The 14,197-nt window shown below is 35.8% G+C and overlaps 1 protein-coding gene across 6 annotated transcripts in view; it reads left to right on the forward strand.

The window, feature by feature from the left end:
- Positions 1-14,197, forward strand: part of ARID4B (AT-rich interaction domain 4B) — a 138,662-nt gene that overhangs the window by 74,364 nt on the left and 50,101 nt on the right. For all 6 annotated transcript variants that reach the window (XR_011463025.1, XM_070364897.1, XM_070364900.1 and 3 more), the window contains exons 8-11: positions 5,735-5,873; positions 9,753-9,832; positions 11,467-11,543; positions 13,152-13,306. Coding sequence is in view for 5 of the 6 variants with exons in the window: in XM_070364897.1 (XP_070220998.1) it covers positions 5,735-5,873; positions 9,753-9,832; positions 11,467-11,543; positions 13,152-13,306 (451 nt within the window). In the remaining variant the exon portion in view is untranslated. The remainder of the gene's footprint in view (positions 1-5,734; positions 5,874-9,752; positions 9,833-11,466; positions 11,544-13,151; positions 13,307-14,197) is intronic.

A 14,197-nucleotide genomic window follows, 5' to 3' on the forward strand; every position in this document is an offset into this window, starting at 1 on the left:
TTATATTATGTACATACTCTACGGCTAAGTTGCTTCAGTCGTGTCCGACTCTGTGTAATCCCATAGACGGAAGCCCACCAGGCTCCCCCGTCCCTGGGATTCTCTAGGCAAGAACACTGGAGTGGGCCGCCATTTCCTTCTCCAATGCGTGAAAGGGAAAAGTGAAAGTGAAGTCACTCAGTCGTGTCCGACTCTTAGCGACCCCATGGACTGCAGCCTACCAGACTCCACCATCCATGGGATTTTCCAGGCAAGAGTACTGGAGTGGGGTGCCATTGCCTTCTCCGTACATACTCTAGGGAATCCTCTTAATTTTGAAACAAATTTCATCTAATATTTAGACAGTATTTTACCTTTCTACAGATGTCATCCGGAAGTGTAAAAATATTTTAAAATAAGGTAATTTATGGACTATCACATAGATTGATCCACAAAAATGACCAAAAAGAAATTCCTGAGGGCCCAGATCCAGTTGGGAAACTTCAGATTCCACAAGCTGCGCAGCACACACATACTCACACACACACACCCCCAGCACACACACACACACACCCAGCAGACCAAAATTATAGTATATTAAAATATCTGTTATGTTTCTTGGCTGAGGTCTCCCTTTCTTGTATATGAGAAGAAAGCATGCAGTTGTCACTGAGCAAATTGATTTTCGTTTTTTAAAGACTCTAACAAACACCGAGTTAGCGATTTTCCTGTTGAGAATCTGTGTGTACAATGAAAGATTTGCTGTAAATACGTGAAGTGTGAAGGCAGAACAAAGGTCGAGAATTACTACTGTAGGAAACGAAGTGCCGCCTGTCTACAGTCTTGCTTCACTTGCTGCTTCTTCCATCTCACTACTGTGGTCATTCTTAGTGCCTCCTTGGTGCTCTAAGCATTGGCATGTAAGCGCCACTGGCAAGCACCACAGCTTAAAATGCCCATCTCCTTAAATTACACTTCCTCGAAGTTCTTTCTTCCCTTTCTTCAGAGTGATTTTCTGCAACAAAATCTGGGACCTGCGTCTTAAGGTCATTTGTCTGACCTTCATTTCCTCTTCCATCACTCAACTTGAAAAGGTCTTCATTACGGTTCTCTGATTGCCATTTAAAATTTGTACAAAGATAAATAAGGTTATCCTTCCCAGGATTCCTGGGACTCCATTGTTGCAGTGATATATCACTACCTTTGTTTTCTTTTAAGAACTGTCAATCCACATACCAGTTAATTGGCCTCTAGTTATTCCAAAATTGATTATTTTTGACACCTTCCTTTCATTTATTTATAGTCTGCTTTTAATCCTAATGTATTCAGATATGTTTGAAAGATTATCATCCTGTAGCTTAATTTTTTAAAAGCAAGTTATTGATCCTTTTGATAATGTATAACTTGAGTGAATTTTTCCCTTATAATTTATATTGTATGCAGAAGTTTTCTTTGATTCTACCTAAAGAATAGAATGCTGAAATTATAGAAATCTTTGTGCTCCTCCAAGTTTTTTCCAGTAACGTGGCCAAAGTGTATGTACAGCACTCTTTGTAGGAAAGCACTCTAGGCTGTTATCCTTCAGAAAAAGGATAAAGCAGAATAAGGCTTGTAATGATACTTGTTAGGTATTATTTGTGGGTAGTTTCTACCCAGTAACATTGCTAAGATTTACCCAATAAACTAGTGATTTGTACCGGATATTTACAGGTCTGCAGATCGATCTTGAATAATATTTTTATTGAGATATAATTCACATATAAAATTCACCCTTTTAAACTATTTAGTTTTCTTTTTTTTTTTTTCAGTGCATTCACAAAATTTTACAACCAGCACCACTACCTGAGTCCAAAAGTTCTTTTTATTGTTCACTGCTTTATTTTGATATGAGAGCTTGATTCTAGTTTCCTTCTTGATAAAAACTGGGAAAAAATGTTTTACTGGTTAGCTTCATACATTTTGTATGATCTGTATATTTTAATCTCTTAAGAGGCTACACATTTTTCCTGATAACTAATACAGATTTTGAATTTGCAATACAAAATTTGAAGCTGAGTTAGTTGTTTGAAAGAGTAGGGATCACTGAAGTCCAAATTGCATTTTAAAGATCGAGCCTCTAAAGTTTCTGGCTCAGTTTTCTATCTGTACCTCATCATATGGTATTCTTTGGCACATGTCTTAAGTTGCCAAATTCTTACTTGATTTATAATTAATATCGTGTGATCAACTTTAAGTGACTAGCTGTTCGTTTGTTTGGTAAACATTCCTATGTAATTAGCATTGTTTCCAGTGGCATCATCACATGTCATTTCCACGACACTAGTTACTTTGTTGTGGCTCTATAAACACGTACCTGGTACCAGAGACGCAACAGTGTCAGAGGGGAGTAAACATCAAGCAGATTCTCTGCTCATTCCATCTTTGCTCCCTTAAAATATTTCCAATGCTCATTTATTTTGGTGTATCAGTTTATTGAGTACTCATCTTATATAAACAGTTTCCTGGGTACATTCCACTACAAGGAAAAATTACAGGAGTCTTAGGTATAAAGGTATGGTTTAAATTGGTTGTATACATTATGTTGATTGTATACATTATGTAATTTCAGGAGAAATAGAAATCAGAAGTATCACAGTAGAAAGAAATAAACCTATTTAGTTCACTTATTTAGTCAGTAAATATTTATTGAGCATCTGTGTTGTGCCAAGCACTGTTCAAGTACATGGGATGTATCAGTGAACAAAACAGGCATTCATAAAGTCTCTGGGAGACTTCCCATGTGGTCCAGTGGTTAAGGCTCCACACTTCAAATGCATTGGACATGGATTACATCCCTGGTCAGAGAATTAAAATCCCTCATGCCATGCAAGGCAGCCAAAACACTTCCTCTACCTTTAGAGCTTATATTCTCTCATATGGAGAGAGATGGGCAATACAGAAAAAAGAAGAATTAAGTAAATTATGTAGTATGATAGATTTGTCAGTGTTGTGGAAATAATAAGAGTGGGGGATTGGGATGGGCAGGTTGTAAATTTGAATAAGTGAGTGAAGTTGCTCAGTTGAGTCCTACTCTTTGCAATCCCGTGGACTGTAGCCCACCAGGCTTCTCCGTCCATGGGATTCTCCAGGCAAGAATACTGGAGTAGGTTGCCATTTCCTTCTCCAGGGGATCTTCCCAACCCAGGGATCGAACCCAGGTCCCCTGCATTGCAGGCATATGCTTTAACCTCTGAGCCACCAGGGAAGCAAATTTGAATAAGGTGTTCGTAATTGAAATGACATTTGAACAGAGACTTAGAGGAGGTGAAAAAGTTTCCAAGTGTCTGGGGATAAAGCATTCCAGGCTGTTTCTCTGCAAAGAAGAGTAGTAGCTGGTGGAGAAAGTGAGGTCAAGGGATCTTTTGTTGTTGTTTTTTTTAAGTGGAGGAAGTAACAGCATTTTCTTAGAAATAACACAGTGCTGCTGCTGCTGCTGCTGCTGCTGCTGCTGCTAAGTCACTTCAGTCGTGTCCGACTCTGTGTGACCCCATAGACGGCAGCCCACCAGGCTCCCCCGTCCCTGGGATTCTCCAGGCAAGAACACTGGAGTGGGTTGCCATTTCCTTCTCCAATGCATGAAAGTGAAAAGTGAAAGGGAAGTCGATCAGTCGTGTCCGACTCTTCGAGACCCCATGGACTGCAGCCTACCAGGCTCCTCTGCCCATGGGATTTTCCAGGCAAGAGTACTGGAGTGGGGTGCCATTGCCTTCTCCGAACACAGTGCTAGGAGGACTCAAACTAGTAGAGGTAGAAAAACTGATAGAGGGGAGAGGTAGGAACATTGCTGGAACAAAAGCTTGAGGATGTGAGAGTGGAGAAGGGTGTGTAGTCCATGAGTGGGGAAGGTTTTGGAGTGGAACCTAGGTAGTAAAGTGGATGGATGTTCTATGTAGACGGTCAGTTTATAGTAGATAGATAACTTTGTCGTGTCTGAAGTCTTCACGTTTGTTAAGTCTTAGGAAAGAAATTAGAACTTTTATACTATCGCAGATGATTGTGTTAGCCGAGTAAAGCCCAGTTTACAGATTTGATTAATGTTATTTGTGACATTGTGATTTTGTCTTGCTAATGATAATGGCATAGAGGGCATCCATAGCTGAATACATCCTCTGTGCTGTTTTGAAAAAAGCAATAATTATGACTTTAAATTTGGTTGTGTTCTATAATCATTAGAAAGTGGAGAAATAAAAGTCCTTGTCTTTGAGAAGTTCTTCTAATCAAGTAGAAATCAGACTTGTGAAGGTCTGTCATTACTGTTCCAAGCTGTGTGCCTATTTGTAAGGTTTTACGCTCCACTAATATGAAAATATGTTGGTTTTTCCTGCTGCCTATTACGTGCTTTCTAAGTAGGGGTTGAACTGCTTTAAGTGCCATTTTGAAGTACAGTGTTCTCAGTAGCAAACTTTGAAGATGTGGTTTGTTTTTTATCAGTGAACACTTCTTAGGTTAATTGAATAATCACTGAAATCAAATTATGATATTCCCCTTATCACTATAAAATGTTTAACAGTGTTATAATAGGTTTTTCTTCCTTTATATTTATGTTGGAATATATAGATATAATGAAGAAGGAAATGGCAACCCACTCCAGTATTCTTGCAGGGAAAATCTCATGGACTGAGGAGCATGGAGGGCTAGAGACCATGCGATTGCCAAGAGTCAGATGCGGCTAAGCATGCAGCACATATAAATATGAGGGGATGACATTTGTATTGTCATGCTTTTTATTTTATAAAAATACCATGTTTTTATTTCTCATTTTGTTGCAGTCTATTTATTCCACATTTCTTAATATCTTTATTCTGGGCATTTTGAACATAGTAATTAGAATGATTTTTTTTAAATTGGAGTATAATTGCTTTACAATATTGTGTTAACTTCTGCTGTACAACAAAGTGAATCAGCCATATACATACGTCCCCCTCCCTCCAAGCCTCCCACACATCCCCCCTTTAGAATCCATTTTCTTCACTACTGACTGTGGGCTTTTTTAAAACCAGATTGAGAACTTTGTTTTGTGTGTTTGTGGTTTTTTTCTTTCCCCTCTCTTTTTAAGTTTTATTTTTTACTATACTTCCCTCTAACATCAAATGGGTGGTTTGAGTTCCTTTTTCTTCTTTTTAATTTATTCAGGATACAGTGTAACCAAAAGGAGTTTTTCACGTAATACAAAAGAACCATATTGTACATCTTATGAATACTTAGTTTTTATGTATCTGATATTAAGCATGGTAGTGGTGATGTCTTAGCAGATTGTCTCCTCTCTCTACCCTGACCCTCTGTTAGTAAAGATCTCCCTTCCCCCTTTTAAAATTTGCATTGTACGGGGAGTGCATTACCATTTCTAGAATTCCTTTAATCTGAGAGGAGAATGTAGTATATTTTAGTGCAGTCTTCGGATACTTAAAATGGGGCCTTCAGGTTTTGAGAATTTGGGAACCAGCGCTGTTGTGTTTTGATCTTCCGTGTAATCTTTTAAAATAGCACTAAATAAATTCAGGACATTTTTAGGAAAATGCTCTGCTTTTCCTCTAGCGATAACCTTTTTTTTAAAAATTATTCTTTAGCAATTTAGAAAGCTATTAAAAAATTTAATTTAGCCATTTTGTAGGTTGTAGGAAACAGGATAGGATTTCTAGAAAGCCTGTATTCATCAACTTGGCATGCTTATTCTTTGTGATGATAAATAGGAATATCTCATTTTTTCTCTCCCTAGACCAGAGGAAGAGTCTTCTTCATCCTCCAGTGATGAAGATGAGGATGATAGGAAACAGATTGATGAGCTTCTGGGAAAAGTTGTGTGTGTAGATTACATTAGTTTGGATAAAAAGAAAGCACTGTGGTTTCCTGCATTGGTGAGTAACTTCAGTATAAGAGTTTAATTTTCAACTATATAAGTCATGAAGAAAGCAGTTGATTTTCTTAAAAATCAGTGTTTTTCATAGGTACAGAATGGGAAATGGTTTTAGCATCATTCAGTTCACACAGAATTACTTTGAAAACTGTTTCTGAGTACAAAGAACTTTTGAATTCATCCATGAAAAGCAAAATCATGGTAATTTTAGAGGCTTGGTATATTACACTGCTGAATTTTGGATAAAAAATTCCTTGTGCAAACTTTTAAAACTTCTAAATGTACCATGCAGAAGACTGCTAAAGAAGAACGGAATCTTGTTTTCTACTATTGTCTGCAAATGGTATCTATTTGTCATCATTTTTGTTGAACATTTTGTATTCTGTATCTTGAGTATTAAAAGTGTTTTGCACAAAATAAGTGCCCAATAAATGTCAGCTCTTTTAATTTAAACTAATGAGGGCAATTATTTTCATAAATGTAAATACTGTATAATACCTTTGTACCTCTTCGTATATCCATCTATCCATTCCTCACTTATTGGATGCCTGCTATGTGTAAGGATTGTGCTAAGATCTTTATGAGGATTATGACGTATATGTTATTTATCCTCATTTAAAGATAAGGAAACTCAGTGTTAGAAGGGTTAAATAACCTGTCAAGCTTTGGGTTAATGGTAAGCAGAAAACTTAAGTCAGTGTATGTGGTCATTTCTTTTTTCCTAAAGCACTTAAGATTCTTTGTGAGCATTTCTTTTGAAAACGTGTTTTGAAAGAGCTTTGTGTGTCTTTTTCTAAAACAACAGGAACATTAAAATTTTCACTTTAGTATTTTCAATATTAGTTTAACATTCTCATCATCATTTCTAAATAGTTTCCTGATGATGAGGAAAAGATTTACAGTACCAAAAGGTTAGTAATCTGCTTAGTCAACCATTTCATTATTATTTTTAACATCTTAGCATTATTGATACATGTTATCCTCCACGCAAATTTGAGATCTCTTGAACAGTAATGGATAATTTTTATCAACGAGAGTGTGAAATTGTGTTCTGAATCAAACAACCTTGACATAATCACATAAAATATTTGCATTTCTATTTTTGAAAGTAGTTTATAAATTGAGTAATGTTAACAAGTGCCTGGTAATAAAATATCATGTTAGAAAACAGTTGCATACTCTTAGGAACAATAAATAGCTACCATGTTTTGAGCACTTCCCCTGGCCAGGCACTGTGCTAACTTGTTAAGTAAGTGCACAGTCTCATTTCATCCTAATTGACACTGAAACATAAGTGCTATTTACCCCTGTTTTAAGGGGTGGAAATCTTAGCTTCCCTGATTCACACAGTCCTGTTTTTCAGTTTCAGTCATCATTTTTCCTCTGAGCTTTAAATGTTGTTGTTTAGGGTTCAGAATATATCACTCTATTTTTTCAGGGTGATCTCATCCCCTTTAATAACATTGGTTGGAGGGATAATAAACTGAAATGTCTTAAGGACCGAGAAAATCAGATGCATGGGTAAATGGGATAAAATATGGATTTTAGTTCCTGTAACAGAATGGAGACTGGACCCGCTTACTTACACACAATGTCAGCAAAGTCTATTATGTTTGTTTTTCAAAATCCAATCTCATGAGAAAGAAAAAAATATGGGTGATTTGGCTCATAGGTTTAGACCTCTATTTAGGCTGTTTATTCCCAAGTTTATATCTTAGCGTTCAGACCTCTACTCTGAGCTCTGGACCTGAGTATCTGTCTATTCAGTATCTCTACTTGGTTGTCCTTTAGTCACCTGAAAACTTAACAAGCTTAATAAACCTAAACTTACTCTCTCCTCCCTGTATCCCCAAACTTGACCCCTCTCCATTGTTTCCTTTCCCTGCGAATGACACCATTTGCACAAGGTAGAAATGTAAGCATCCTTTTCTCTATCACCTCTTCACTTCCCTAATTATCTCTAATATTTCTCATTCCTTTAATTTGCCATCACTTTGTATCCAGGTCACCATCTCTCACCTGGATGATTTGCAGTAGCTTAATCTCTTTCAGCTCATGCCCTTCTCTGGTCCATTTTCTTTGTGACAGCCAAAAGTAATTTTAAGAAAGGCAATGGCAATTCTATTATGACATTGTCTTGCTTCAGATCCTTCTCTGAGAGACTTCAGATTTTTGTCCTCAGAATTACCATGGCTTACAAAATGGACAAATCTAAGCTTTGCTTATCTTTCTTATTCAGCCCAGGCAGAAAGTTAGCCATGTTGACCTTTTACTTCCTAGAATGGGTTGCCCTGCTTGCTGTGTCAGGCCCTTCCCATAACCCATTTCCTGTTCTTGCAGCCTGGCCTACAGACATGTGCGTACACATCCATCCTTTGTCAAGTCAGTTCCTCCTCAGTTTTCAAAGCTTAGTGTAAATGTTGTGTCCTCAAGAAAGTGATTTCTGATCACCTAGATAATAGCAGTTAAATACATGTGCACTTAACTTGTTTAGTGCTTGTCTTCCCAGTTAGAATATACACTCACTGTGGGGAGAAACAGGGACTGTCCTGGCCTCTGTGCTCTAGTACACAGTACCTTGATGAAATAGTTTGTAGAGTGGATGAATGAATGGACAAATTAAGTATTTACTTCAGGACTCTTTTGAAATGATAGGAAAGTTTTCCTAGATGCTAATACACGTAAAAGCCTTTTCTTAGTGAATTATTTCATAATGCCATCAGCATTTAAGCAATGCTTAACGGCAGTGCGATTACAATTATGGAAATTGTTAACCTTCTAGAGACTGAATTAGGGGAATTCCCTGTGCTATCCAGTGGTTAGGACCAGTGTTCCCACTGCGGGAGGAATGTTCAGTCATTGGTTGAGAAACAGATCCTGCGTAACACATGATGCAGCCAAAATATTAAAAAATAGATTAGAAAAAAAGTGAATTAAAGACTGAATTAGAACTTACGTATTTCTGGCTCCTCTCAAACCTGTAGTGAGAATACATGCATTTAAGTACTATTGTGGCATTTTTCAGAGCTAATGAGACAGTCCTTAAATCTGTCATGCTTATTTAGCCCATTTTTTTCCATTAAAAAACCAAACTATGATGTTGTTCTTGATATAGATAGTGAACTCTCTTGGAATTTAAATAATAAAAATTTATAGGTGTCTTGAATTAATATTATCTTTGAGAAGGCATGCTTTATCCTTGCTTTCAGTAATAGCTGGAGTGACTTCAAATAAAATCTTCTTTTTTGGTAGTAGTAAATGTTATGTAGATTCCAGGAAGGTACTCACTTTAAAATCATTTATTTTTAGAATGGGTAGTATTATAGAGAAATTTTAGTATTATTAACATTCATGTTTAGATGTAAATAATAGCCAGCTCATCATCTCTGTCTTTTTCAAGATAGAGGCTGCTCTGGTTAAGATTCTGATACCCCACTTTGGTCCCACCAGCCCCGCTGCAGACCTTCTGTTGGACTAGCTCTCCTTGCTCTCCCTCTTTCCACGCCTGCGCCACTCTCATCCAGTTTTCTGTTCCTGCCTGGACTTGGTCCATAGCATCAGTCTAGTCATAGCCACGATTGTGCTCTCAACATCATGCCTGTGTCAAAAATTAATGTGGATAATCCAGAGAGCTGGAAGGATATAGAAAATAAAATTACTTGTGTGCATTCCCACATATGTATGTGTGTGTTTTAGGATATAAACTTTAAATTACTTGTGTATATTGTTACGCATGTGTATGTGTTTTTACCCTCAAACTAAAATTAGTTTTTACATTTTAAGCTGAAACTATTTTTTAAGATTTAAATAATTGATATTTATGTAACTATCTATAAACAGTGCTTTTAGTTATAATAGTTTCATACTTTTTTTTTTAAAGGTGGTATGTCCTGACTGTAGTGATGAAATTGCTGTGAAAAAGGATAATATTCTTGTGCGATCTTTCAAAGATGGCAAATTGTAAGTAGAATTCACTTGGTATGAAAAATAAGCTGCTTTTCCAGATTAGAATGATAAATTATAAATTAGTTATTTCCAGTGATGTTCTGCTTTTCCTTTTTATCATTCAGAGTGTTTCAAAGCATGATCATCTTTCATATTATCATTAAGTGTAATAGTCTTAAAATATGTCTTGTTCATTTGGTCTTTTCTAAGCTATACTCTCAATGCTGTCTAATTTATCAATATTTGCCTATATAATAACTGATGGTTTATTGAAATTCAATATATCTACCACATCCAATATTTCATGGATATATTAATTGATATATATTTATTGTTTTGAATGTCTAATTAGGATTTTCTAACATTTTAAATTACTTCTAAATGAGTGTGGTAATACCTGTTGTGTAACGTTTGAATTTTGCAGTAGTCTTAAGGTTTAAAACGAGTTACTATAAATGTATGTTGGGTATTAAGACAATGAATTTTCATGTAGAACTTTTCTAAAACTGAGTTGTCATTTTCTATGGGTGTTTTTTCCCTTTAAGAATTGTGTGACTAGAAAATCCATGTATTTTATGTTGCTGTTTTGCCTTATTGGGTGACTGCTTTAAAAAAGATCATGATACTTTAAGATTGGTTTTTGGATTTTCAAGTTCTGAAACATGACTTAAAAATAATCTATATGAAACCCACTTTCACAAAAATTTGAGCATTGAAATTGAATACTAGTTTGTTGATACTAAGAAATTACTATGAACTTTTTTTATTTTTAAAAGAATAAAATATTATAAATTATATAATGTCTGAGATTTGCTTCAAAACAATCTAGTTGGGGTGGGACTAGGTAGGTAGGGGTATAAATGAGACACTGACTCTGAGTTAATGATTGTTGTAGTTGGATGATGGATTCGTGGGAGTTCATTTTACTGTTATGCTTCTGTATATATTTGAAATTCTTAAATTTAAAGTTTAAAAAGAGGCAGGCTGAAAAGTGTATTTGGAATAGTTTTTAGACTTCTGTGGATTGGTTGAAACAAACCAAGTGCAGAAAAGCTGAATGATGATTTATTCATGTAAAGTAAGAAATGTGACATAAATGATAAAATGACCTCTCCCAGTTGCTTGCATCCAAACCCTTCTTATAGTTTCTACATGAAAGAACTTCAATTGTATATTAGAAGTTTGCTTTGAACCTAGAATTCAGTTTAAAAAGATTGTTGAACATTTTACATTATAAAATAGTACATTTTCTTCCAATCTTAAATTTATTTCTTGAGATTATCTTAAGATGGTGGCAAATTCTTGCTGTTTAACTTTTTTTTTTTTAATTGGATTGATGCATTCCGCTATGTAAACACTTTAATTGATTATTTTCAGGGTTTCAGTATTTTTAGTATTGCATTTAACCAGGTACTCTGAGAATTCCTTGTTTATAAAACATCTGTTAAGGTGGGGTCCTTGTGTGGATGGTTACATTTTTAATGTCCTGCCTAGTATTTTGTTTGAGACTTGCAACCCTGTGTGCAGTCATTTCCATCAGTGTTCCCATGTTCTCAGTATCTTTTTGTGGTAGGTAATTGGACTCTTAATTAATCTTTATTGTGTTTTTGTGGATTTTTTCCTTTAAAATAAAAAAAAAAAAAATACAGTACTTCAGTACCAAGGAAGGATGTCCATGAAATTACTAGTGACACTGTACCAAAGCCTGATGCTGTATTAAAACAAGGTAAGGATAATTTTGGAACAACTTACATTTAATTTAAAACTGATGGGGCGTGCCCTGGTGGCCCACTGGTGGGCTCTGCGCTCTCGTTGCTGGGGCCCAGCTTCTGGTCAGGGAACTAAGACCTCATAGGTCGCACGGTGTGGCCAGACAGAGAGGAAAGGAAACTAAGGAAGTGTTTCTGAAGATTAAATATTCTTTTGGTCTCAACAATTTTTTTTTTTAGTGAAGTCTTTGAAGTTACGTTTGGTCCTGTGTGACTTCTGCTTTTGTGAACCAATGTGTCTTTTGTTATCATAGTATTCTCTATTTTTTTTAGCTTATAATTGGTATAGTAATCTAAAAAAGATCAAGAACAAGATCATTAGCTATCACTGTAGTCTGGCCTAGTAAATAAAATATCAGTTCCTGAGGATGGTAAACACAGGAGTCAAAGTAGTCTTGATTTTTGTCATTTCTTGTAATAGTAGTTACATTTTATTGGGGAATATCTGCAATTACATCTCTTACTTGATTTTTGGCACTGCAAATAACTTTATTTTTTTCTTTGCCCATGTTCACCAAATCAGATAATACACTATATAGACTGGTTAAAAATCATCAAGATTTATGGTAGAGAATTTATTTCTCTGTATTGTAAAGTGAGAATAACTATTTCTAGTTATTTATCTAGTTAAATTAATCATTGCTGCTGCTGCTGCTAAGTTGCTTCAGTCATGTCCGACTCTGTGCGACCCCATGGACTGCAGCCTACCAGGCTTCTCCATCCATGGGATTCTCCAGGCAAGAACACTGGAGTGGGTTGCCATTGCCTTCTCCAATGCATGAAAGTGAAGTCGCTCAGTCGTGTCTGACTCTTAGCGACCCATGGACTGCAGCCTACCAGGCTTCTCCGTCCATGGGATTTTCCAGGCAACAGTACTGGAGTGGGGTGCCATTGCCTTCTCCCAAATTAATCATTAATATAATTTTAATTCAGGAGTACATATTTATAGTATATTTTCAGATACTTGTAAGTTATTACAGTGGCTCTGTGCCTGTTATATAATACTTTTAATAATTTTTTGATAAAATGGTTATAAAGATTTACTTTAATGTTTACTAGATTTACTTGACTGTTTAATGTTTACTGCTGCTGCTGTGCTAAGTTGCTTCAGTCGTGTCCGACTCTGTGCGACCCCAGAGACGGCAGCCCACCAGGCTCCCCCATCCCTGGGATTCTCCAGGCAAGAACACTGGAGTGGGTTGCCATTTCCTTCTCCAATGCATGAAAGTGAAAAGTGGAAGTGAAGTCGCTCAGTCGTGTCTGACTAGACACTCTTAATTTTTGTTTTAAAAGAATATATCTGCCCCTTTTTCTTGTCTTTGTTTGAACCTACGTCACCTAAGTTTTGCCATCTATAAAATAGATACCTAATGCCTAAGACTGTTAAGATTAATGGGCTGCTACACCGAAAAGCAGTTAGCTAGCACAGTGCCTAGCCCATAGCAACCACTTCATAAATGTCAGTGGTAGCAGCACAGTAGTTTTTACTTCTTTATCCTGTTAATATTTTTAGACAAATCAGTTGTCTTAATTTCTCCAGTTGATAGTTTGTTATCTCTTTCCAGCCTTTGATCAGGCACTTGAATTTCACAAAAGTAGAACTATTCCTGCTAACTGGAAGACTGAATTGAAAGAAGATAGTTCTAGCAGCGAAGCAGAGGAAGAAGAGGAGGAGGAAGATGATGAAAAAGAAAAGGAGGATAACAGCAGCGAAGAAGAGGTGAGTAAAAAGACTTAATGCCTTTTACAATGAAAAACAGTTGAGTTCCCCTTGGGATTTGGCGTGAAGTCATTAATCACTTAAGTATTTTTAGTATTAGAAGTGTTTTATAATACAGTTGTTCTTGTGTATTCATCATAATCAAGTAGTTTGCTTACTTAACCTTAAAATAGAAATATGGTTTTGTGAAATTAAAAATATTAAGTATAGTAATCCCTGTAACCTCAAAAATATTTCTTAATCTTCAGTCCATAGTGTATTTAAATGTCAAATCAATATGTCATACACCTGAAATTATACAGTATTGTGTGTCATCTATAGTTCAGTTAAAAAAAGGGAAAAAATGTTTCTTAATACAGCACAACTCTACTTTCATATGCTGTTTAACATCACGTGGACAGCTGTGACCTCATACTGTGTTTACATCTGCATATTTTATTACAGTATCTCATAAAGAATAAAATGTGTTTTTTATCTAATGTTAAAGGAATAATCAACGTAAAAGTAAAGATTAATATCTTTGATTCAAAGAATCAATGCAAAGATTTTTATATTAGATTTTATCTAATACAAAATAAGACATCTGTGAATTTATATGGCTCAAGGAGCTAAATTTAGATTTTATTGTAGCTGGTACTTGAGGTCCATCAATGACAAGTAGTGAAAAAATTGCCCACAGTATAACTAGTGACAGTGCACCACTGTGCTCTTTAATGGTTTGCTGAATGGCTTTATGAAAATTCTTGGGGGAACAGTGATGCAGATAATGGTAGCTGCAATACATGATCGTTGTATTTAATGTTTTTAGGAAACAAAGATAAGTTAATGTCAATATGTACTATTTTAGGTAAGTTACGAAATTTTGCTATGTAACTGTAATAAACAACTATT

Source organism: Bos mutus, chromosome 28, assembly GCF_027580195.1.
Source record: "Bos mutus isolate GX-2022 chromosome 28, NWIPB_WYAK_1.1, whole genome shotgun sequence".
Taxonomy (NCBI): Eukaryota; Metazoa; Chordata; class Mammalia; order Artiodactyla; family Bovidae; genus Bos; species Bos mutus.